The following is a 24,290-nucleotide window of genomic DNA, read 5'->3' on the forward strand; positions in this document are numbered from 1 at the left end:
CAAGGGAGGAGGATTAACTGGGTGAGAGGAAGCTTTGAGCCTCTGCTATAACAAGGTTGGGGTTTGGCTGTTGGAGCGTGGGCTCGTTGAACCTTTAACTGCAACCAACACTTATGGGTTGTAAATCCCTGCCTTACTGGTGTCCTTTTGGCAGCACCGAGGCGGGCGTCTCCTTACTCCTGTGTCACGAGAGCAGGGATTCTGTGCACACTGCAGGTGCTCCAGCACACCTCAAACCAGAGTCTTCCAGCAGCTGATGGAGGCAGCAGCAAGGCTGTGCTGGGGAGAAGATGGTTACGGGCAGGATCAGCAGTTGCCTCTTGGAACAAAGGAGCAGCGTTGAACTCGGGAAGCACTGGAAGCATCAGCCCTGTGTGTGCCCTTGGGCAAGGGGCAAGCTGAGGAGCTCCTGCAGCAAAGTGTGAAGGCCTTGAGGAAGGTACGTGGGGTTCTTAACATGCTGGAGACACCGAGGAGCCAAAACCCCTCAACCAAAGTAAAGAGCCCCAGTAACGCAGGTAGAGGTGTGGGATCTGCTTAGTCCCGTATCTAAAACCCTGTTCAATGGAGTTGGGGATTGAAGTGTTTTAAACCCTTGCTCTTCACTGGTTTAACCTTTATTCTGAGGGTCCCTGCAGTGTGATGGGGCCTGTGCAAACACACGTGGGGGCTTTGACCAGCCTCAGTGGGGTAAGCAGCCAGTTTGAAACAGGACCCATGCAGGAGATGGGTCACAGCAGGACACCACAAAGCTGCATGTGGATAAGTTCACTGCATCCCTGCGGGCACAAGGCTTGGGCTTTGCCTGGGTTTACCGGGTTTCTCATGAGCAGAACCTGTGCTGGGCAGTTTTGCTCTGATTGCAATGGGGGCAGGTAACTGTGCTCAAGGGAAACAAACTCTAGGAGCAATAGCAGGTTTGATGTTTGCCTTTCAAACACTGATACTGATCCTGCTACTGCGGAGAGCCTCTTCCCAAATGCTTTTGAAAAGGCAAGGAAATTCCTTGCCTCTGCTCCCAGCCAACAGGAAATACTTCTTAGTTTGGATTCCAGCGTGACTGAGTCCAGAGATCCCAGCAGAGATCCCAGAGCTTCCTGGAAGTGGGAGATCAACAAGATGGGAAGAGCGAGCGAGCTGGAAAATCATCTGTGGAGGTTTGGGAAGTATTTCTAAACAGTCTAAAGGATGCTAAGAATGCTCACAGCAAAATGACAGTGATCACATCTCAGAGCTTACATTTATATTCAATACATATTGAATACATTGCTTTTATTCACCCAGCTATGAAGTAATCTCTCTACATCTGACAGTGTCCTGGCTCTGCAGTTCAGTGCTGTGTGTTATCACTTGTATTCTTAACAGTCCCAAGGCCTTGGTCGGTCCCTTACAGGGTGGTTTTGTGTTAAGTCATTCTCACAGTCACCTTTGGGTGTTTGCAGTCAAACACAAGAGGTTACATGGCCAAATTGAGATAGGAAAATTAGGAAGCAATGAGTCATTTTGTTGTAGCATCCACTTCCTTTGGTACCTGTAAGAACAGCAGATCTTGGATGACTGAGGGCTTAGAAACATCCTGGCACAGACAGGTAACAAAACCTAGCAGGGGCAAGACAAATACATTGAGACAAGTGGGTTTATTCAGCCCAAAAGGAGAGCACTAACATCATCTCAGAGGAGCAGCTCTTCAGATCCAGGTGGCTCTGTGCCCTCATGCTGCAGCACTGGAGCTCCTGTGACGCACTAGTAACAACCTACATGGGTCTGCTCCTGCTCTGAGGTTATGCCATGGGAGGAACAACTGGAGTACAGCACTTGGACATCACTATATTGCTGCTTTAACTGCCCTCCTGATAAGCAAAGCAGCCAAGGAAAGCCATGGTATGGTATCTGTGTAAAGTGATGGCTGAAGGAGCTATGCAAGAGAAGGTCCTTTCTGCTGCCTCCCTCCCTTCCTGTGCAGCACGATGCAGCTGGTACCCAATTTGGAGCTAAATCCTGCTCATGACCACACACAGCTCAACTTCCTTTGGTGGAGCCTTCTCCAAAGCTTAGTTTTTAATCAATATTTGCACTTAAAAGGCAATTTGTCCTCCCAGAAGGTAGGATACATTTAACACCAGGGGCTCTTTAAGGCCTCTAAACTAAAACTGCTGCCCTATTTAATTCCCTTGATGCAGAAATGAAGCCTGGAAGAGGCAGCATCTTGCTCTAGATGCAAAGGCGCAGGTTGCTTCACTGCCAAATGTGGGGAAGGTTTGTGTCTGCAGTGCACGAGGTAGTTGCGCAAACTAAAGGTCTGTGTGGGATTATAAAGGGAACTGCTGCTGCTTCTGCAGAGGGGGGCACAAGGCAGAGAGGAGCCTGTGTGCATCTTACTGGACCAGTTCCACAGTCCTCCCTTTTTGGAAGGTGCAGCACTTTTCATTTCCCAGTTGTACCACAAAAAGCATCAGTAAAGAGCCCTGGGTTTGTAATGCTGGTGTGAACACAGGAACACTGCTACAACTCTCAACTTTCCTATTCTTTATGTGTATAAAAAGTGTACAAAAGGCTGTTAAAAAATACTTGTACAGGTCTTATTTTGAGCTAGTCTGATTATTACATATAAAAAGGTGAAATAACAGCTGATAACATTCATTGACATACCATTGCAACCTGTATCTTACTTAAAGGATGACAGTAATTGTTCCAAAGCCTCGCAGGCTTCTGTTTCTTTTGGAATAATGAAATTAATCCTAATAATGATGCCATTTTGATGTCTCCAATGAGATTTCTCACTTTGCCACAACAAGCCCCAAAGCTCTGTTAGCCTTTGAAGCCCTCATGGCCCAGCTCAGTACATGTGCATCCCCTCTGTCAGAGGCCCCAGGGAAGGGTCCTGCATGTCGCTCGGGGTCACGTCGTAGCCCAACTTCTTCATGTCCTTGGTCACTACGTTGAAGGAGATGGTCACAAAGCCTTGAGAACGCACCCTGGTCACTAGGAGAGAGAAGAGGTGAATAAAAGTGGTCAGGAGAGGGTTCTGGATAGGTCTTGGATGCCCATATCCCAACAGGAACAACCAGTCTTTTATCAGCACAAGGGGATGGCCAAGCTGTGGCCTGCTGCTGTGGATGGGCTGCAGGCAGCTCGCAGGGACTTACCTTCTCTCCCTTCTCCCTGTGCTACCACTCTGGGGTCAGTAAATTCTGGACGTCTCCCTGTGAACCAGCTTGGAGAAGAGAAGAGAAACTTCACTGGTGTTTAGGTCTGATACAGCCCATGCTATACGTGTCAAAAACACAATGGGGGGCTTAAGGAGACTCCCAGCTTTTGTTTGCAGCAGGGTTTCCCTTCATTGCTGATCAGCTTCGATCAAAGGTAAGTTTTGTTTAAGGAAAGAAATGAATCCATCTTCATACACATCTTAAATCCAGGTTATTTCCGGGCTAGATGGAATATTCCTACAGCAAAGATGGTTCTGAGATGGATTCACCTCTTGATTACCCAGAACACCACCGAAGCTTTGATACTTCAAACACGCAGCTCCACTAACATACACTCCCCATAGCTACAGTGGGACTGCAGCAAACCTCCTCAGCATCCAGTGGCATCTGAAATGCTGAGTGAAGTCCAAGCAGCACCTCTGCCAGTCCCGTCAATGAACCCATGGGACACGGAGCTGCCACTGAGCGCAGGAGCTCATGCAGCAGCAGCTTGCTCTGCTGAGAGGAGCTCTTTCTAAACCAAGGGTTCGAATGTGCAGTGAATAAATGGAGCCAGCATCACTGCTAACACGGTTGAGTGAGCTCTTCAAAGACTCAGGCACCTAAAAGCATGGTTTGACCTACAAAACTCTGGTTAAGATCCAAACATGCAGCTGTGTGTACGCTCCAGTGTGAACCTTTGTGACCACGAGCAGGGACTTGAAACCAAGAAGTCTTTAATGATTACCTTGTAAACTGCTGCAGCCTGGACGTGGACTCTGGAACAAACATAGGGATGGTTCTTGTATGCCTGCAACAAACCCAAGGTGCACAGAGATGAAGCAAAGCGCACTGGAAAGACTTCTGTTTATAAAGGTGCTGGGATTTCAGACGCATGAGACAACTGAACACCTACCTCTCACAAGGAAAGGTTTGTTATAGAGGAAGAGCTTGTTACATAGGAAGAGTGTTATATATGTTTGTTATATAGGAAGAGTTTGTTATATAGGAAGAGTGTTTGTTATATAGGAAGAGTGTTATATAGGAAGAGTGTTATATAGGAAGAGTGTTATATAGGAAGAGTGTTATATAGAAACAGTGTATATATGCTTGTTATATAGGAAGAGTGTATATATGTTTGTTATATAGGAAGAGTTTGTTATATAGGAACAGTGTATATATGCTTGTTATATAGGAAGAGTTATATAGGAAGAGTGTATATATGCTTGTTATATAGGAAAAGTGTATATATGCTTGTTACATAGGAAGAGTGTTACATAGGAAGAGTGTTACATAGGAAGAGTGTTACATAGGAAGAGTGTTACATAGGAAGAGTGTTACATAGGAAGAATGTATATATGCTTGTTATATAGGAAGAGTGTTATATAGGAAGAGTGTATATATGCTTGTTATATAGGAAAAGTGTATATATGCTTGTTACATAGGAAGAGTGTTACCTAGGAAGAGTGTTACCTAGGAAGAGTGTATATATGCTTGTTATATAGGAAGAGTGTATATATGCTTGTTATATAGGAAGAGTGTATATATGCTTGTTATATAGGAAGAGTGTATATATGCTTGTTATATAGGAAGAGTGTATATATACTTGTTATGTAGGAAGAGTTTGTTATACAGGAAAAGTGTATATATGCTTGTTACATAAGAAGACATATAGGAAGAGTGTTCTATAGGAACAGTGTATATATGCCTGTTACATAGGAAGAGTGTTATATAGGAACAGTGTATATATGCTTGTTACATAGGAAGAGTCTGGGAATGAAAGCTTAGCACGTGCTGAGCGTGCTGATGGAGGTGTACTGCATTTCACGCTTGGGTTTCCCCCATCCCAGTTGTGGCTTTGCAGGATCGCTAGAGATTATCTGATACCCTGCTAGCAAATCCCTGTTCTTCGTACCAGAGAGACAAGACTTGATAAGGAGAGAGAGGAATGATCCCAAACAAGCGCTACCTAAGGAAACCCCCTCCTTGCCTCTGTCCTGAAAGCCAGGCTCCACGCTCACCTCCCAGGGGTGAAGGGGACGTGAACAGCTCCGTACCCTCTGACCACATCATGGCCAAAGAAGTCGGGTCCGTAGACGCTGACAACAATCTGGGGCCCTGCAACGGACGGGAACGTGAGCGGGGGAGCTCAGGGCAGGAGCCGCTGCCCCCGGCCCGCACTCACAGCCCGATGGGTTGGTGCTCTTGAAGGTGATGTCGATGGGGAAGTTCCAGACGAGGGTGGTGGGAGAGACGTCGCTGGTGGAGGTGATCTGGGAGATGCCCTCCTCCAGGCCCTGTGGGGAGCAGGTTAAAGGAGGTGATCACACAACCCCCCCCCCCCAGCACTGTGTGCGGTGCTGGTGTCTTTAACACAAGGAGGGCATGGAGCTGGTGGAGCAAGGCCAGAGGAGGGATATGGGACTGAGCAGGGGCTGGAGCACCTCCTGTATGGAGACAGGCTGGGAACATCAGGGCTGTTCGGCCTGGAGAAGAGAAGGCTGCGTGGAGACCTCAGAGCAGCCTTCCAGTATCTGAAGGGGGCTATAGGGATGCTGGGGAGGGACTCTTCATTAGGGACTGTAGTGATAGGACAAGGGGTAACGGGTTAAAACTGAAACGGGGGGGGGATTTAGGTTGGATATAAGGAAGCAGTGCTCAAGGCCAGGTTGGAGACAGGGGCTTGGAGCAAGCTGCTCCAGTGGAAGGTGTCCCTGCCCATGGCAAGGGTTGGAGCTGGAGGAGCTTTAGGTCCCTTCCACCCCAACCCATTCCGTGATGCCCTGGGCCATGCACGGGGGGGTTTTGCACCGATCCCATCACACCCGTGCCGCAGGATGGGTTCCGCGTCCTTACCGCGGTGGGGACCCAGTCCTGGCCGTAGACGAAGCAGAACTTGCAGTAGAGGTCATCGAACCCCGGGAACTGCGGGGAGAGGAGCAGAGGCTGCGCCGGGGCAGCGGGAGGGCCCGGGGGCCGCCCCAGGGCCGAGGGGGGCCGGCACCGCCGCCCCTAGGAGCCAGCCCCGGGCTGCGGATGGGGGGTCCCGGGGCTGTGGATGCGGGGTTACCGGACGCTCCCGCCGCTCACCCGCCCGCTCTCGATCTGCCCGGTCACCGACACCAGGAACACGCTGGGGCTGCCCGCGGCCGCCATGCCCGGGCCGTGCCTCCGCTGTTGCCATGGGTACGGACGGCGCGGCGGAGGGGCCACGCTTCCTCAGCGGCCGCGCTTCGCGGAGAGCCCAGGGCAGAACCTGCCTCTAAACGCCCCAAAACAGGAGTGAATCGCCCCAGAACAAGGATGAATCTCCCCAAAACGCGGGCAGACCCCGCTCCGCATCCGCCGGGACCAGCAGCATCCTCCCAATGCCACCGGCAGCCCCAGACCCCCATAATCCGCCCCACCACGGGCTGTGAGGCTCCCCGGCCGCTCTCCCTTCCCATCGCCTCCTGTTTTGATTTATCACAGTCCCCTATTGACCCACATCAACCCAAACAAACCCGGTTTAAAGCGCAGAGGGGGGACCGGGCCCTCAGCCCGCTGCAGGCACTAAGGACATGGCCACTAGGTGCTGCTGCCGGCCGGGCTGAGGCGGCTCACAGAGACCCAAGGAGCGTTTTCCAGGCAGGAAATCTTCGGGATCTTTGGGAATCGGAGCCTCTGCAGGGCCCCCTTGCGCCCTGCGCTGATGGGACGGGAGGGAGAGGCCGGTGGCGCTCCTTGCCTCGAGGGTACCATCGTATGGGTCATCCATTCACATCCTTGGCGCATCCCACACGATGCTCCCTCGTTGGGAGCGCGGCTCCGTGTCTCACCTCAGCGGGGGCGTCGCTGCCTGGGCTCCCCTGCGGTGCCGCGCAGTGATTTAGTTGCAGGTGTCTTTCGTTAAGGCAAAGGGACAGCCCCAAGGTGCCACACCAGCGTGGGTTCTATTGGGCTGAGGGTAAACTGCGTGATGAGAAACACCTTCCGTAGGCCAATAGATGGACTCTGTGTCAGTGCCTCCATTGCATTGTTCAGGTTCGATTTTCATTATATTCAGGGAAATTATTATTATTAATTAATGTTTATTAATTATTAACCATTAAATGTGAGAATCAGGAGCAATTCCTTCCCCAAAGGGTGCTCAGGCACTGGAACAGGAGCCACCATCCCTGCAAGTGTTCACACACCGTGGAGGCGAGGCCTCAGTGCCATGGGTTAGTGGTGGCCTTGGCAGTGCTGGGGCAATGGTTGGATTGGGTGATCTTAAAGCTCTTTTCCAACCTCATTGATTCCCTGATAAAACGCATCAGGACAAACCCAAACCCGTTGCCACTGAGCTGCCTGCTGCTGTTTAGTTAAGACGGGGCCATGTAAACGGCCATGAACCCATCTCATGGTGTCATTTGCCTGCAGTGACCAGGTTGTATTGAGCCTGACTCACCCCTGCTCGTGTCTCATCACGGTGAGAGGCTGCAGAGCTTCCCTGCCCTTTGTCTTAATGCTTTTTGCTTCTGTTCTCAGAGCTCTTCCTTCCCACCTCCTGCTCCAATGGAAGGAGGACGCTCCCATAGCATCGATGGTGCAGCAGAGGAGGATGTTCTTGGTGTAAGCCTTGCTGAATAGGCTCACACAGGAGTCAGTGTATTCCTGTATGCATTACTCCATGTGGTACTCCATATATATACACATGGAGGTTTGTTTTGGAGAGAAGGTAACTGGGTGAAGATGGGTGGGATGAGCTGTTGGGTTCTGTGGCTGGATGCTGTCAGCCACCTGGGCTGGGTCAGCCTGGAGGGGAGAAGGCTCCTCAAGGGGAGACCTTAGAGCAGCTCCAGTGCCTAAAGGGGCTACAGGAAACCTGGAGAGGGGCTTTGGACAAGGGCCTGTAGGGACAGGCCAAGGGGAATGGCTTGAACCTGCCCGAGGGGAGACTGAGCTGAGCTCTTAGGCAGAAGCTCTTCCCTGTGAGGGTGCTGCGGCGCTGGCACAGGGTGCCCAGAGAAGCTGTGGCTGCCCCATCCCTGGCAGTGCTCAAGGCCAGGTTGGACACAGGGGCTTGGAGCAAGCTGCTCCAGTGGAAGGTGTTCCTCCTCTCCCCCTTTTGGAAGCTGAGATGGCCCCAGCCATTAATACACAGCCTCGTATTTAAAGCTCTCCAGGGAGTGTTCAATGGATAAAGGCCATTTAATCCTTCAACCTAAGAAAGCCTGCCCAAATAGCAGGTGTTTATCAGTACCTGTATGATGCTGCAGCGATAACAGGTGATGACAGCACTGGGGATGCTGCACGTTTGCTTGGTTGGAGGCTTTCTTAATGCTTTCTTCTTTCTTTCTCCCCAGCCTGACAAAGGCAATTCCAGATGGATGCCATCTGAGATGTAACCTTGGACCAGAGAGCACCCAAATACAATAGTTAGGGTTGGAAAGGACCTTAAGATCATCCAGTTCCAACCCCCTGCCATGGGCAGGGACACCTCACACTAAACCATGGCACCCAAGCCTCAACCCAATGAAATAATACTGACTGGCATTCCCATTGCATGGACCTGGTGCTTTGTGCTTCGGAGCTTAAGCACCGCTTGCAGGCAGCCTGATGGAGACTGCTCCCCATGGGGGAGAGTCCATACAATACCAGTGTGTGCCCAGAAGGACACCGGGACGATCGCATCCCCTGTTAGGAGCCATCTCCTTTGTAAAGAGGGCAGTTGTTAAACCCAATACGTTTGGTGGAGTAGGAGCTCTGAGCAAACAGGGCGCAGGGAAGGGGTTTGTTATGTGGGAATAATCCCTGCTGAAGCCGGGTTTCCAGCCAAAGGAAGGACAACCCAATTGGAGGCAGGATCCTCTGCTCTCAGGAGCTCTTCTTGGCAAAGCTGTGCTTTATTGGGCTAAAGGGAAGCCCAAGTCAGAGCACTGAACCCCAGGCAGGAGCGTGAAGCACACGGGGGGGGTTGCAAAAAGGCTTTTCCTGCTCCTGGTTACAGTGTGTGGTGGCTTCGGGAGCTCTGGGGTTGGGCTGCTCTGGGAACTGTCCCTTTCCTGCCAAGCACAGGTAAAAGAACCAGGACTGGGCACACGGGATGCTCCTTTCCCAGCAAAGCTGAGTAATCCCAGCAGTAATCATTCCAATGCTGCTTCCTTCTCTCCTGAGGGACACACCAGGCGCTTCCAGGCAGGGTTAAGGCCAGCACAGGGGGATTCACCTCCCCTCCTTCCCATTCTGCTGCTTAAGCTGCAGCGGAAGGCATTTGCCATCATCCCCAGAGCATCATTAATGATTGTTTTATGGTGCTTTCCTGGAATTCCTCCTTATCCCACCAAGACTCAGTAATTATTTACACTACTCCCAAATGACTCTGAATTACAGCGGTGCAGGGGCTTGGAGCCATGAAGCCACTCCACATACAGAGGCTGTTGTATGAGGGAAGGGAGTCACTGTTGGAGCTGGGTGGGAGCATCAGCAGGAAGGGCCCAGTGCGGATCCAGGATGCTTGGGAAAGAGGTCTCAGGGAACGCCAGGCTCTGGAGGGGTGCAATGAGACCTTAGGGCTGGAGCAGGGCTCAGCCTCTGGCTACCCCCTGGCACAAAGTGAGGCCACGCTTCCAGTTTATACAGTTTAATACATGTGAAACAAGATACATTTCCTTTTGAGTAATGGATGCATAAATAACAGAAGATATATGTGGATGCATAAATATGAGGCATGGAATGAGCCAAACAAAACCCATTGCTTTCACTGCTTCAACAGTTACTGCTTTAACTGCTTGTTTCCCCCCTGTCTGTCTTCTCACCCAGCGCTGGTGGCGCGTCCTCGCATCAGGCTGGGTGCTGCTCCGATGGAACACGGCGATGCTGTCCCATGGTGAAAGGTTGGGATGAGGGTGAGGAGAGGGCAGGATCGGAGGCTAAAAGAGAACCCCCAACCCCCAGACTGCGAAACGAGAGAGAAGAAATGGAGTTAAAGGAGGCCTGGATTCCTCCGGAGGCTTCACTGGTGATGGGAGGTGGATGCGGCCATGGGGGTGAGGAGGGATGCTGGACAGAAGTCGTTCTGCTGCGAGGAGGACAAAGCATTAGCTTCAGTGCTCACAAAGACAGCGCTTTTACACCTTTACATCCCAGAGCAATAACTTACTGTGGACTGCAGTAAACAAAATGCATTTCTTAAATAAGTTACTATTTATTCATTTGGGGGGGGGTTAGCTCTCTGTAAATTTAACCTTTTCCTGGTTTTCCATAGGTTTTTTCCACAAGGACCCACGGCTGTGCACGTTAGTTCAGATTATTGCAACGTTTCACCTGAATTTCAGCTCGAAAAAGGAGGAGAAAAGAAGCAACAGGACGGATGTAGAGACGAGAATGAAGAGCTCATTATTGCACTGGCTACCATTCAGTAGTGGTTTGGTTTCTTTCTCCGTTACAAGGACGACTTCTAAAGTACAAAAGAACGTTTCAAGCAGCAGCTGTGCCGAGAAGCTGGTGGGATGATGGTGGAGGGAAGGAGAGGAAGGAAATGGAGGTGGATGAAGAAAGAAGAGAAACCAGTTGGAAAACGAATGGCCGTAATCATTAGTTCCACATAAACCCCAAGGAAACACCACCCGGCTGCAGAGTCACATGTAATGCAAAACCCAGTATCGTTTCTCTATAAAAATATGTGCATTGTGAAGAGACAGTTTTTGTGGGTATATATCTTCTTCTTTTTCTTTTTTTTGGTCTTTTTTTCCTGTTTTTCTCCTTGTTTTGTATCTCACAAATACATTATTTCTATGTATATAAGTGCTGATATACAGACAATGTACAGCTCCCACCCGGGCCCTCCCGCCTCACGGGACGTCTCTAAAAGGTGCCTTGTTAAAAGTTGAGCATCTTTAAAAAACCCCCCCACCCAAAACCAACCAGACCCCTAAGAGAACCCCCCAAATCCCCCTCCCACCACCTCGAACCCAAATCAATGTGATTGAGGCCACGGAGGCAACCTTCCCTTTAGAAAAGACCCCCCCCCAAACCACATTGCACCCCCCCCCCCAAACGCCCATCACCATCTCGTCCAGCCGTTTGTTTGGTTCCTTTTCTGCTGTTTTTCCTCTCTTTTTTCCCCCCTCTGTGTGTGTTATTTTCTACACCCCCCAGTGACTGTGAGGAAGGAGAGAACCCGAGCGAGCCGCTCCATCCCTTCGCTTTGGAACCCCGCATTGGTGTCAAGCCCTTGCGACCCCCCCCATTCCCCCCTCCCAGAAAGCTATACTGGGTCATCTATGTCTTCTTCTGTCGCAACAGTCACAGGGACCAGGTCCTGCTGCCCGAGGGGGCTCTTAGCAATGCCCAGGAGCTCTTTGCTTTTCTCAGCGTTGCTCCACTGAGTTTTTAAGTGATCCGGCTTTTTCAGTTGGGAAGCGGCAGCGTCCGCCCGCGAGTCCGGATCCGAGAGGTTGCTCAAGGAGCCGCCATCCAACTGCTCGAAGGAGAAGTTGGGGATGGTCAGATGCTCCCCACGGCACGGGGGCTGCCCCCGGCGCTCCGCTTTGGAAGCCACCTCTCCGGGCTGGCTCTCTGCGAGCTCCAGGGCCTCTCGGTAAGCCGGGAACTCGCAGGATGGGGTCCGTCTCCGCAGCATGCTGTTCTCCGAGGGTTTGGTGCGGGAGGCCGCGCCGCTCTCGTCCTCCATGGGAGGATCTATAGAGATGCAGGGCGGGCTCATCTTCTTCTTCCTCCGGGCTCCGTGGATGTACTCAGACTCCATGTGGATGTGGGCAGGGGAGCGCTGCTTTTCCTCAGCAGGGTCCTCGAAGCTACAGTCCCCATGGCTGATGGAGGGGCAGATCTCGATGGAGTGCCGCCTTTGGTCGTCTGCCCAGCTGGGCTTGGTGAGGAAGCCCTTTGTGTCGATGCTGTAAAACTTCTTCAAGTCCTTCTCCTTGCTGCTGCCCCTGGAGAGGCTGCTTGTGCTGCAGTTCTTGAGGGGCACAGGAGATGGGGCTGGGGAGATGAAGGGTGAAGTCGAGCGGCTCCCAGCATCCGAGTGCTCCCCTCCCCAGTCCTTGGCTGAGCTGTTGATGTGGCGAACCTCCTCGTCAGCCAGGTCTGAGGCCTCGAAGAGGCAGCCCTCGGGGTTGGGGGGGCTGCTGCCAGGGCTGGGAATGCCGTGCTGGCCGCAGCTGTGCTTCCGTGGGAGGGTGCTGGGGTGCCGGTGTGGGGAGCACGGGGGGGTGCCCGGCAGGGAGGCAGTTGTGGGATGGAGGGGACTGGGGGTCAAGGTGCTCTGAGGCTGCTTTGCTGATGGGAGCGTCTCTCCAGACTCTGGTTGCAGGCTCTCTTTGTGGTCTGGTGTCTGCCCATCCACGGAGTCTGTTTGAATGGCCTCCTGGAAGGTAAGGAGGGAGAGATGGGGTGAGAGCCTGGGGATCTGCTGGGTCAGGAGGGCTTCCAGGGATGAAACATGGCCTGGGGCAGAACACTTGGAGGATCTAGCACGCTGTGCACCGCCCCATCCCTTCCCCATCATGCCTGCCCCCCTCAGATCCTCCCTGTAGAGAGGCTGCAGGTTTGCTCACAAGCAGACCCAGAGCCTACGTGGGCAGAGCTTGTATCTGCTGGGTCATTCTGCATGATTTTGGGCTTGCTCCAGCACCAAATCCTGAGTCAATGGAACCTGTCTGAAGTGAGAGGGTGTAGGGCTGACTGCAGGCTTCTCACTGCACTGGTAAAGCTGAATGGGGCACCTCCTCTCTATGCTGTAGCTATTCTTTCATAGAACAGTACATCCACAAAGATGAAAGCAGGTAAAAAGGGCCTTGCCCTGTGTGTCACTTGTATATTAACATTTATGGCACCAGAAACATGTTGTTCTAAAAAGGGGAATGCTCCTCTCAGCTCCAATGAAAGAAACCCCAAAGGGGATTGGAAAGGAGGAGAGGACCCAGGTGACTGAAATTTACCTCTGTAGGCTCTTGGCCTCTCACCTGTCTGCACAGCAGCTTGTTGAGAGTAGGAGATGGAGGTGTGATGTGTGGGGGAAGGATCTTCCAGTGGTTGGGGGAACGGACTGCCAGCTGCAGGGACTCCGTTGGCACTCTCAGAGAGCAGCATGTTCCTACGGGCTGGGAGCGGATGGAGGTGATGGATCCTGGGGAGCAGAGACAGAGCAGTCACCACCACTGGCATGGGGATGGGGAGGTCTGAGGCAGACAACAGGTAACAGGCATCTTCTCTTACAGATACTGCAACACTCAGGGTAGATGGTGGCCACCAGGGCAACACAGCAGCAAATAAAGGGCATACGAAACCCTTCCGTTACCACTGCCTGGTAGCATGGATTTGGGTGTATTTGTGGAAGGATGTTGCCTATTTGGAGAGCATGGATCAGGGAAGCCTGTGTCAGGATGCCTGGGTTGTCTTTGCAGTGCTGCCAGGGATGCTTACACTGCTCTGCCACATGGAGGCAAGAGCAGCCCTGCTCAGCTCCCTGGGAGCCTCCAGAGCTCCACTTACAGATCTAACCCACAGCCTGGTGCAGCCAGCGGGCACCCTGCCATCACCTTCTCCAGCAGCAGACACCACCGATGCAGTTTTCCCATTCACTGCAGCCCAAACACTACCCCCATTGTCTATCCAGGCAGCAGCCCTCTGCTGAACATGGTCTGATCAGCATCATAGAGACCAAGTGCTTTGACAGTCCCTGAGCTCATGTACCAGGCAGGAATCACTCTCTTCCTGAAGGCTCTCAGTTCCCTGGCTGAGTGTAAAGGCAATCCCTCCTCCCCAGCCCCTCTGTGGTGCTGCTTTCCTGCAGTTCTGCCTTGTTTGAAAGATCTTTTGCCTTGTTATTTGTGTTGGCTGCAGGATTTATTGTCCTCATTAGCTTGAAACCCAACGTCTGTTTCTACATTGCAGCTCCACGTTCAAAACACAGCTATCCATCACTTCAAGAGATCTCGCCCAGAGGTCAGGGAACTTGAACCTATGACAAAAAGCCATCCAGACAGATTGCAGTTGCGTTTCAGAAAGAGATTTGTTGTTGGGGAGGAAGAAAAGTTAGTGTTCCATCATTTTTCTTTTGCAGCTTTCCTCCAGATCACCACAGAAGGAGCAGAGCAATGAGCTCCCCACCCCACCTCTCCCTAAGTCCTTTGCCTGCGCTGTTCGTGTGCTAAGCCAGGCTTCACAGAATGGTTTTTATGATGCAGAAAAACCTTGTCATAAAATCTGTCACAAACATGGTCATAAAATCAAACCCTTGTGCTCTCCTCCCTGTGCTTAGCTGGAATTCCCTCCTGTTGGAAGCCTTCCATCTACATCTCGTATAGGAAATCCCAAACCCCTCTTAAACTGCAGAGTCAGGAACATGGAATAGCTCTGGATTTGTGTGTTTTCTCTTTTGGTTTTCTAGTCAAACAAGAAACTGCATCTGAGACCACAAGAACACAAGATCTGGTCATCTCCCAGTGTTTTCACTGTGTGCTCACTGAAGCATTGGAAGACCAGACAACTGACATTCACAAGTCCTTGGAAGCACAAATGCTAAGGTGAGTCTCCATGTGCTCAGTTTCACCTGTACGTAACTTATGGGACTGTGCCTTAAATCAGAAGCAGCACAGCTCTGGGTGATGCTGGTTGGACGCAGGTAAATCCCTGCCATATCCCCTGCTCACGGAGAGAAATTTGGGGAACAAACATGGGCAAATTCCTGGTCAGTTCTCCCTGTCCCTGCCAAGATCACAGCAGTTTTATACTGGTATAAACCCTGATTTGCACTCACTACAGAGATGAAAACCATTCCCAGTAGTGCAGCCATGAAACTCAACCTCTGTTTTCTTTGCTTAGCAAAGAATGTGCAGGTGAAATAATACTAAATACTGAGCAGGGAACATTAACTGGTATCCGGAGAGGTTGAACAAATACAGAGTTACTTCACCCAAGGAAACCAGAGCAGATCTTGCCAGCCCCACTGTGGTTTGCAAAGCCACTACTCATCTGTCCAAGCAGGTCTTGCATTTCAAACAACGTTCCACCAAAGGAAACCAGACTGGTGAGTTCTTGAGAGCCACTCAAGAAGCACATGGACTTTTAGGGAGGCAGATATTTTCTTTCTTATTGATTTCCCCTTCAAACCAACTTGCACAACAAAAGAGGTAGAAAGGCATTTGCAGGGTAATGTATTTGGGTAAATGGATAATCAAAGGCTCTATGTAGCTTGTGGTTCTCTTGACTGCAGGGTCTCACCTCCAAGATTCATTATAAGGCCAGGCTGGGGAGGCACTGGAGAGTGGTTTCTAATCTTCATGGCTCCCAAAGAAACTCCTGCATCTCTGAGCTCAATGTACTGTGCTAAAAAGATGCTGCTTTGAGACTGAAAGCTGCCTGAAAACACAGGTGTACAGGAGCTCTGTCAGGAAGTGACACTGGCTCTGGCTTTTATTCATCATGGTTTTATTCATGTCAGGGCTGATCAGAAGAAATGTACAGCTTGCACCCTTTTACTCAACTAAATGCCTGTCCTCTGCAACTGGCATTGCTGGGGAGCCCCACTTCTCTCCAGCTAAAAACCTGAGCCATCAGCTTTCTCCTAGGAAAATGCAGGGATGTGATGAAAACATGACATTGGGCAGTTATGGTGATGGGATCACATGAAGGAAGCAAGCCCTGGCTCAGTATGGGTTGCTTACTCCCCATCTAACCACCACCTGTACGTGCTGCCGCACGGTTTCAGCTAGGAGGAGGAAGGGAAAACTCCATGAGCAGTACCTCTTTGGGATTTGCAGGGATATGTTTCCATCTCCACCTCATGGAGGGGGAAGGGGGCTTTGGCTGGCATCACTGGCCGGAACATGTAGCTGTCGTTGGGCAAGGAATGCATTCGGGAAACGGAGATCTTGCGGACAGTCAGCAGGTTCTGAGAGTCCTGGGGCCTCAGAGAGACTGCGCTGCCCTGCAAAGCGAGGAGACAGGGAGAGGGGGTCATTGCTGGTGGGGAATTTACTTACAGCCATCTCTTTCTCAGCTGCCTTTTGGTTTAAAGCCTTGTGCAGATGTTCCTCTTGGCGTCTTCGAGAGAGGCTGCAGCCCTGGTGACTGCAACAGGATACCAAAGCTGGGCTGGCTCAGTGAAGAGCTCAGGTTGCAGCTGGAGTAAAACGAGGCATCACTGACCCGACACTAAGTCGACTCTTGGATACTGCAGAGCAAAAGTAAGGTCCAGGAAAATGGGGCCCACCCTCTAGCCACAGGAGAAAGGCAGCACTGTTCTGCTCCCATTTTCCCAGGGATGCTTTCAGCCCAGCCTGGGTGGTGATACCCTTCTCCTCAAAGCTTCTCTGGGACAGATGGGCAAAGCTGGTCAGTCTTCAGCCATGCTGACAGAGGGTACCCAGAGCTGCTTGTGATGCGTGTAGTACCTCCCCAGAACACACACATTAACACCACTGCAAACCCTGAGGCCTGTCTCCTACAACATGGCCATCCTGGGCATCACTGACCCCAGAAGAAGACAGCCACATGGCAGGAGGCAGAAGAAAGAAGACCTCATGGCAGCATGTATATGGAGCCTATACAGGGGTAGAAAAGCGGTTTCTCTGTGGTTGCTCTTACTGTGAAATGGGTCTGGTTAGAAGTGCCTGTCAGAGCCTGTCACAAACCTTAAGCTTGACCCCTCACTGCTTCTCTGAGCTCTTGCCACTCCAAGCACCTTATAGCAGATTTATCCTGGGCCTTAGGAAGCTCCAGGGACTCAAATGGTGTCTCTGCAGTGCTGATGGAGCAACTGTGAGAGGTGGTGCCATAACATGGCCAAATTTTGGGGGAGCAGGAGCCCTTGGAACAGGACCTGCAACGTGGCTCCAGGGCTTTGATCCTAGACACATTCCCCTCACAATTCACCATGTTATCTAAAGTACAACTAATCACTCTGCTTTCCTTTAATGCCAGCTCCCACTGACTGACCGAAAACATCTTCCCAGCAGCATGTCTTATATTAAGTGGATTTTGCTTTGCTCTCCTGGGCTGTTTTCCCTCTCTGTGATCAAAAGCTGGGCCTGAGATCCCTTGCTGGATAGTCTGGTGGTCACAGAAGGTCTCCTTAGATCTGTTTTTTTCCACACATTTCTGGCTTACAAATATCTTCCATCAGATCCCTAAAGAGAAACATCCCAAGATAAATTACTCAATGCTTTTACCCTGTTGAGCTTGGCTGAGAAGACAATGGGGATGGATCAGCAGCAGGTCTTTACAGGCAGCCTGAGGGTTTGGGAGGATCTCAGGCACCTGATAGAGATGTGCAAGGTGGGAGCCTACTCACTGTGGGATCCCTCTCAGGCCATGTAGAAAGGCAATAAATTGACCATAGTGTTTATGGTGCCTTTTCCTGCAGCAAAGTCTATTAGGAACTACATTCAAATAGTGAGTTCCCCATTGCTGTGTAAGTAAATTTCTTTTTACTTGACTTAATAGAGTCTAATAGATTGTACAAAAATCTAATTTAATGTAATTTAATCTCTGTTTCCCCGTTGATTTTGCAGTAGATTTATTTGTGATCACGGTGACAAAGCAATTTCATATTCACTCTTCCTCACATGCTGCTGACAGGGATGAGACAATTATCTTGTGCCCCTCCTTTCCCCCAACTTCTGATTGCCCTTTCTAGAGGACTAACAGAAACCAGAGAGCAGCAGTGTTGGGAATATCATCCCAGACACCTCTATGTTCTCGCTGAGGTGCTCTGACAATTCCCAGGCTCCAAGTCAGCCATGCCCTAGGCAGAGCACAAGCTACACGCTTGCATCAGTGACAGACATGCCCTCCCAAGCTGCACATCATGATTTGCTTGGGTTTCCTCTAGAAATTCCAAAGTGGGATTAAAAAGACCCTGAGCAGTGTATATCTGTGTCTGTGTGAAGGGAATTTATGTCATCCATGTCAGGGTTGCCAGCATTCCCTGGAGCTGCTGCCCATGCTAAAATGACAAGGACTGATGTGTTGGAAGAGCAGAACAGGCACCTGTGGCTGTTATAAATCTAAACTGAAAATTCACAGCCTTTGAATGAACTGGAAAGGGCAAGAGATGGACTTTGAGCCCTTCCCCAGAACAATGGTCAGACAGTGTTAGCCCTGGAAAACAGGTCTCAAGCAGCCTTTCTCCTCAGGGAGCCCTCCTAAAATGACTCAAGATGTGGAGGTGGTGGTGACATCTCTGCCACAGGGGGACCCAGGAAAGCTGCCTTCCTCCCACGCTGCCCTGTCTCCTGCCTCTTTGGCTCTGTGTCACTTGGGGTCTGGCTGCCTGATGATCAGTGGCTGTTGAGAACTGTCCCCTCCTTACCCTGAGCACAAGAGGAGCAAATGCTTTGTGTGAGCTCTTACCAGGGCTTGATGCTTCACCTGCAGCGCTGACTCTGGCTTTGTGGTCTCCTGACTTCTGTGGGGTGCCCTGCTCTCTGGGGCAACTGCACCTCTGCTCCCACCAGTGGCTGAGGTGGGTGCTCCTCTGGACATCTCCAACTCAATCTCAGCATCCATCTCAGCATCCTCCTTGGCCTCCTTGTTGCTCTCCTCCAAGTGCTTCATCAGCACTGCCACCACCACGTTGACTAGGACAAACTGTGCGATGAGGACGAAGGTGACAAAGTAGACAGGAGAGATAACAGGGAGGTAACTGAGGCAGTGCTTGTCTTCCCGAGTGCATTCCCGAAGAGTATCCTGCAACAGCGAGGGAAAGGTGAGGGATTAATAAGTGCTGGGGCTCTGCTTGGGCTCCAAATACAGAAACATCAATATAACATATCACGGACACGATAGCTTGTGAGTGCAACTAAAATGGATAGAAGAAAATACGGACACCATGAATTACACCATCTACAAAACAGAGGGTGATGTTCCATCCCAAAGGTGCATGGTTCCTCCTCTCAGCCACAAGAACTGCCATCATTTTCCTGAAGTATTATATATATGTTAAAAAGCATTAAATTCCAGGTTGGGTGAGACTTAGGACAAATTATCACTTGAAATAAACCTGGATTTTAAATGGGGGAGTTTAATTTTGATGTTTTAATAGGAAATCGTTTTTGTTCTCACATAAGAGTTGCCTAAGCTTGTTTGAAATTTGTATTTATGTATCTACAGAGAGAATAAAGTACCCAGACAGGGACTGCACAGACCTTCATGATCCCATTCCAGTTGTCCCCTGTAGACACCCTGAAGAGGGTGAGAAATGCCATGCCAAAGTTGGTGAACGTTGCGTGCCTGCTCAGACCTTCGCAGGGGTTTTCTTCACTGCAGTCTGGAGGAGAGAGAAGCAGAAAGCCATCAGTGAAGCCACGTTTGCCAGTGCTTATTTAGAACAGCCCCAAACCTGGTGGTAAGACCCTGAAATATGTCATGAGGGCATCAGAGAGGACTGCTAAGGGGTGATCTCATGGTGGCCTGCAATTACTGAGATCATGTAGCCAAATTCTTCTCAGTGGAGGCAGATGATATAATGGACAGCAACACTGTGGCTTAGGAGGTCCAGGTTGGACATTAGGAAGGTTGTTTTCACCTGGAAGACCCAACAGTGCTGGGATAGGTCATCAGAGAGGTAGGGGAGCTCTGCTCTTGGAAGTCTGCAAGATTTGGTTGGACAAAGCTACTTTGACCTCCTACTGATGGGGATTCAGGTGGGAGGCTGGCTTAGGGTCTCCAGGGGCCTCTTCCACCACCGTTTCTCTTGACTTTACCCCAACACAACAACACAAAGAGATCTAAAAGGAGGTGGAAACAAGCAGACTTGCTGAGCTGTCTCCACAAATGCTGCTCTACAGTACCCTTTGTCTCTTGATTATGTCCTTGTCTTGATTAGTTTTTACAGGGTACATCTACCATGAGGGATATTTCACTGAGATGAAGTGAAGCAATTTGACATTTTCCCCCTGAGAATTAATATACTAATGAATGCAAATGGAACATATCCCTCTTTCCATAGAACACAGATTCATTACACAGGCAGCAATGTCTCTTGCTAGGGCATTTCACTAGTAGCTATTTATTTCAGAGGCAAATAGGAAGGAAAACCAAAAGAGCAAACAAACCCAGCAACCCCCAAATGACCAGTCTTGGGGGAGTAAGCACTGAAGGTTGTGGCTGACGGGGAGTAGCAGTGATCCACAAAAAGAAGTGGAAGTATTTCCCAGTTAAATTGGGCTGGGAAGTGCTGCGCTGACTGCCTGCAGCTTGCCCCAGACAAAATTAGGGCTCTCCCAGTCTCTAACACATGCTGTGGTTACCTGGGGGCTGACTCTAGCAAGGTGTGTGTGTAAAACCAGAAAGGATTTGGAGCAGCAGAACGTGCTTCTGTGAACAAGACATTTTTTACCTCTGTGGCTGAACAAAGACACACCTATATAACAAATACACACCTATATATATATATATATAATATATATGTAATAAAGCCCCCAAAGGTTTTCATTTTGGGGTGGATGCAAAAGTAATTTTTTTCCTGAATTTCCTGAATTTCTTGGAGACTGCAAAAATAATTTGTCTTTAGTTGAAAGAAATATTCTGTTTTCAAGCATGTGTAATCTGAGCAGAGGGCTGGGCTCATAAAGGGGATTAATGACAGCTATAAAAGCATTGTGGAGCAAGGGCCCTTCTGATGCTCTTGAAGGCCTAATTAAGATTCAAACATTGAGGAGACAGACATGTTTAAAGGCATGTGACTGCTTTGGCCTAAGCTGGGCAAGGTAAGGCTATGGTGTTTCCTCTCTGACTCCACCTGATTCTTAGTCTTGGACACATTCATGATCAGCTCTGCAGCATCCTCAAGCCAGAGGAATAAATGGTGCTGGACTACCAGGAACCAGTGAATGCTTCCTGATTTATGTAGAAAGGGGAAGGTGATGCTGAGAACAAAGGACAGACAAGACTTGGACAGCTGGAAGAGCAATGTTAGCCAAGTGCAGAAAACTAATGGAGTGTGGTGGAAGCTCTGAGGAGGGATGTGTTTATGGTGGCATCTCTCCAGCACAAATCTGACCACCATCCAGCTTTGTAGACTCACATTGTGCCATAAGTAGCAAACTTCCATCTTTGTGAATATACTCGTGCTGGACAATTATATTTAAACAGTAAATAGTTCCTCTACAGCCATAAATCTCTAAATGTGTGTGCATGTGCACATTTAGACAGGTTCTGTATTACATCCCCATGTGTCATCTGTGACCCTGAGATCAAAAGGAGACTTTCATCTTCAGACTGTGAGCTGTGAAGCTGAGGAAGGCCCAAGGATGAAGGACAGAAGAAAGGAAACAGCTAGATACCAAATAAACATCAACCGGATGAAATAAGCTGCGTCAGGCACATTACTCACCCAGTTTGCCAAACAATTCCACTCCCAGGGCAGCATAGATAAAAAACAGGAGCATAAAAAGTAGGCCAAGGTTCCCTACCTACACAAGGAGAAAGCAGAACAAGGGTCAGGCAAGTTGAGGTCATGAATTAAACTGCTCCATCACATTTTAAACACAAGCTAAAGAGGGAATCATCATCTTCCCTATTCCTGATCCAGCACCCTGCTCCCCTTTCACGTTTCTGCTTTAATAGACCCAGAGAAGACTCCTGCGTGCAGGAAGGAGCAGATTCCCACATGCAAAGCTATCTCTGAGGCTCTGTGGCCTCTCCATTGCCCTTCCATCCACCTGGATGATGCCTTCATCTGTAATTTGGCCAACCTGTAGCTGTAGCCTCTGGCACTTAGCACTGCACTTCAGTGCAGTGGTGGTTTAAGCGACCTGCTGCTCTGGTTTGAGTTTTAAGGGCTTTTTCCTTCTGTTTGGCAGGTTTGAGATTTCGAGCACAAAGGCTGAGGGTTTCAGAGCAGTGACATTAACAAGACATGTCTCAAGCCATAAGAGGAATTCCCTGGTTTGCAAAGGTTTCCTTAGCCTGGAGGGCTTTCAGTAAAGGAACATATGCTGCAGTAAAGATGTAAAGCTCTCCTGGCCTTGCCACTTCACAGATATTCCTCACAACAACTACCTGCATTTTAGCTTTCAGTGGCTCAAAAGAAAAGCTTTATTCTATATACCAACACTTAAACGCAGGCACCTTGCAGTTCAAACACTGTGTGGTGTGCTACTATTAGGTATTAACATGCCTTGCAAGGTGGCTGAAAGGGATGGCAATAGAAGTGCAAGGATGCTAAAGGGAACACTAAGGTTCTTAGTAACAATGGCACTGCAGTTATCCACACTGGATTCAATCACTACGTGGGTCTAAGCCTTTACAACATCTCAAAGATCAGGATTTTTTGTGATACAGGCAGGGAACATGAAGGGCAGAGTAACTCGACCAGTTAGCCACCTGCATTTTAGCTTCAGGTAACTCTGGTCACATTTACCTTTCCTGTCACTTTTAAATGCTTTGTGTCTCTCAGCTTGTAATGGAGATTGAGTGACCACATACTGATCATCATCTCTCAATAAAAACTAAGCTGGTGATTCAGGTACTCAGGCTGAGGGATTCATGATCTCCAAGGCATCTTCTAGTAAACCCTTCAGCTTGAGAGAGCTTTCTTCTCTGAGGCAGCACAGCCGCAGTGCTGCTGGGCATTTGACCATGCTGCTTGATTCCATTAGAAAGGTTATCACTATGATACCTGTTATCAGAAAATTAACACAGATATCACTTATGAAATAGGGTTTTTTTTTTGTATTAAAGAAATGGGAACAGTCGAATCACCCAGTGGAGACTGTAATTGCTATAAAGCTTCAACTGGCTGCTACACAGAGACCTTTGCAATTCCACTAATGTTATTACTATCCTCCAGGGAATAAAAGAGATAATACAGGGAGGTGGATGGCTGGTCTGGATTATTTCATCTGCATGTACTGTCTTCTTCAATAGTGTTTCCTTAACTCAAGTCTGCTAGACACTGATGGCTTGTAAGGCTGCAAAATGACTGTAAATGAGAAAACACAAGAGAACAGGGACACTGCAAATGCACCCAGATACACTGCTAGGGAGGTAACGCAGCAAGGAATTAAGGGGAAGAAGTGCTAGGTTGAGTGTACATTAGAGCCTGATGTTGTAGCACTGCAGGGGAAGATCCTGGATTTGTTTCAAAGCAGCCTATAAGCTGAATATTTCACTGATGGTTTAATGCCTAATAAATCAGTCTGCAAACTTTTGGCATTGATGAGATTTCAAGGAATTTAGTCTAACATCAAAGTTACTACCAGGTTATCAGTCAAAACTATTATCTCTTGACATGCAAAGCATGTTATGACCTAACATTTGCTCATAAGCCATTTGCCTACTCTCTAGTGTGCATTTGTAGAAGGTTCTGTATTTAAGATCATGACTAATTACACGACTGAACCAATGTGTCTCATAGCAAGTCCTTCAAAAACCAGTTTACATTCTTGGGTTTGCTGTGTAGGCTCAAGGCATCACAGCCATAGGCATATGCTGACACATATGTTTGCTAATGTGGTGATTGCTGGTGTCTGAGGCTGTGTCTGCCTGTGGTGAAAGCAGTTTCAAAGCTCAGCTGATGCTTCTGTTGGGAAGTGACTGTGATTTGGAAACATGCGAAAGAGAGATGCAGGTGACAGCAGCAAGTGAAAGATCCTGAGATGGGTGATGGGACTGCTTGGTCTATTTGTGCAGCTTCTGGCTGTGTTGAATCAGTACAAATCATTGCTAGATGTAACAGTTTGTCAGTGCTAGCCCGTGGCTCTCTGGTACACGTCCCTCTTCAGCCCATGGCCTGAGTACAGAGAAGGACCCAGGGCATGTTCTCAGAGATGGGCTGAGGTGGAAGGTAGCAAGGTCAGCCAGAGGCTGCTGAGCAGCAGAGAAGGCAGGCTCTATCTGTGTCTGTGACCTTGGGTGAGTCATTCCTCTCCTGTAACTCAACATACCCATTTGAGATACCCTTGTGGATGGAGAATTAATGTCTCTAAAGCACTTTGAGATCTTTTGAGACCAGACAAGAAAAAGATTGTGCATGAATCATGTTTCTGGGAGGAACAGGAGGGGGCAGGAGCACATCCAGGCCCTTTCCTCCAGCAGCCAAAGGCTGGGATGCCTTTGCTGGACTCCATCAGGGACAGAGATCCAGCTCTGGTCATCAACCTCAGCTTT

The 24,290-nt window shown here is 49.5% G+C and overlaps 3 protein-coding genes across 6 annotated transcripts in view; 1 reads left to right on the forward strand and 2 right to left on the reverse strand.

Moving 5' to 3' along the window:
* The window catches only part of LLGL1 (LLGL scribble cell polarity complex component 1), a 363,828-nt gene that overhangs the window by 188,742 nt on the left and 150,796 nt on the right, over positions 1-24,290 (forward strand). The gene's annotated exons all lie outside the window — the stretch shown is intronic.
* Positions 2,809-6,419, reverse strand: B9D1 (B9 domain containing 1). 2 transcript variants are annotated; one of them, XM_061345717.1, is made up of 7 exons: positions 6,279-6,418; positions 6,045-6,113; positions 5,374-5,485; positions 5,210-5,306; positions 3,937-3,999; positions 3,147-3,214; positions 2,809-2,982 (listed from the first exon to the last, which is right to left on the reverse strand). In XM_061345717.1, exons 1-7 carry the CDS (start codon positions 6,342-6,344, stop codon positions 2,837-2,839), a joined length of 621 nt encoding a protein of 206 aa, XP_061201701.1. In that variant the 5' UTR covers positions 6,345-6,418; the 3' UTR covers positions 2,809-2,836. The 2 variants fall into 2 exon arrangements, with proteins under 2 accessions (XP_061201701.1, XP_061201711.1); XM_061345727.1 differs by lacking the exon at positions 3,937-3,999 and having other exon boundaries at positions 6,279-6,419.
* Positions 11,346-24,290, reverse strand: part of LOC133208630 (voltage-dependent T-type calcium channel subunit alpha-1H-like) — a 118,169-nt gene continuing 105,224 nt past the window's right edge. For 2 of the 3 annotated variants that reach the window (XM_061346660.1, XM_061346643.1), the window contains exons 28-33: positions 21,514-21,592; positions 19,325-19,446; positions 18,531-18,866; positions 15,921-16,104; positions 13,139-13,302; positions 11,346-12,540 (exon numbers count right to left, since the gene is read on the reverse strand). In XM_061346660.1, coding sequence (XP_061202644.1) covers positions 11,419-12,540; positions 13,139-13,302; positions 15,921-16,104; positions 18,531-18,866; positions 19,325-19,446; positions 21,514-21,592 — 2,007 coding nt within the window. In that variant the 3' untranslated portion in view covers positions 11,346-11,418. The remainder of the gene's footprint in view (positions 12,541-13,138; positions 13,303-15,920; positions 16,105-18,530; positions 18,867-19,324; positions 19,447-21,513; positions 21,593-24,290) is intronic. The other variant, XM_061346651.1, reaches the window with a different exon arrangement.

This window comes from Neopsephotus bourkii, unplaced genomic scaffold, assembly GCF_033783945.1.
Source record: "Neopsephotus bourkii isolate Nb327-2 ecotype Australia unplaced genomic scaffold, CSIRO-AGI_Nbou_v1 NB_39, whole genome shotgun sequence".
NCBI lineage: Eukaryota > Metazoa > Chordata > Aves > Psittaciformes > Psittacidae > Neopsephotus > Neopsephotus bourkii.

Coding starts and splice junctions, on each gene's coding strand:
- B9D1 (XM_061345717.1), bottom strand. CDS start 6,344: ATGGCGGCCGCGGGCAGCCCCAGCGTGTTCCTGGTGTCGGTGACCGGG. Junction 3,215..3,936: donor AGGCTGCAGCAGTTTACAAG/GTAATCATTAAA, acceptor CTCTTCTCCAAG/CTGGTTCACAGGGAGACGTC. Junction 2,983..3,146: donor ACAGGGAGAAGGGAGAGAAG/GTAAGTCCCTGC, acceptor TCTCTCTCCTAG/TGACCAGGGTGCGTTCTCAA.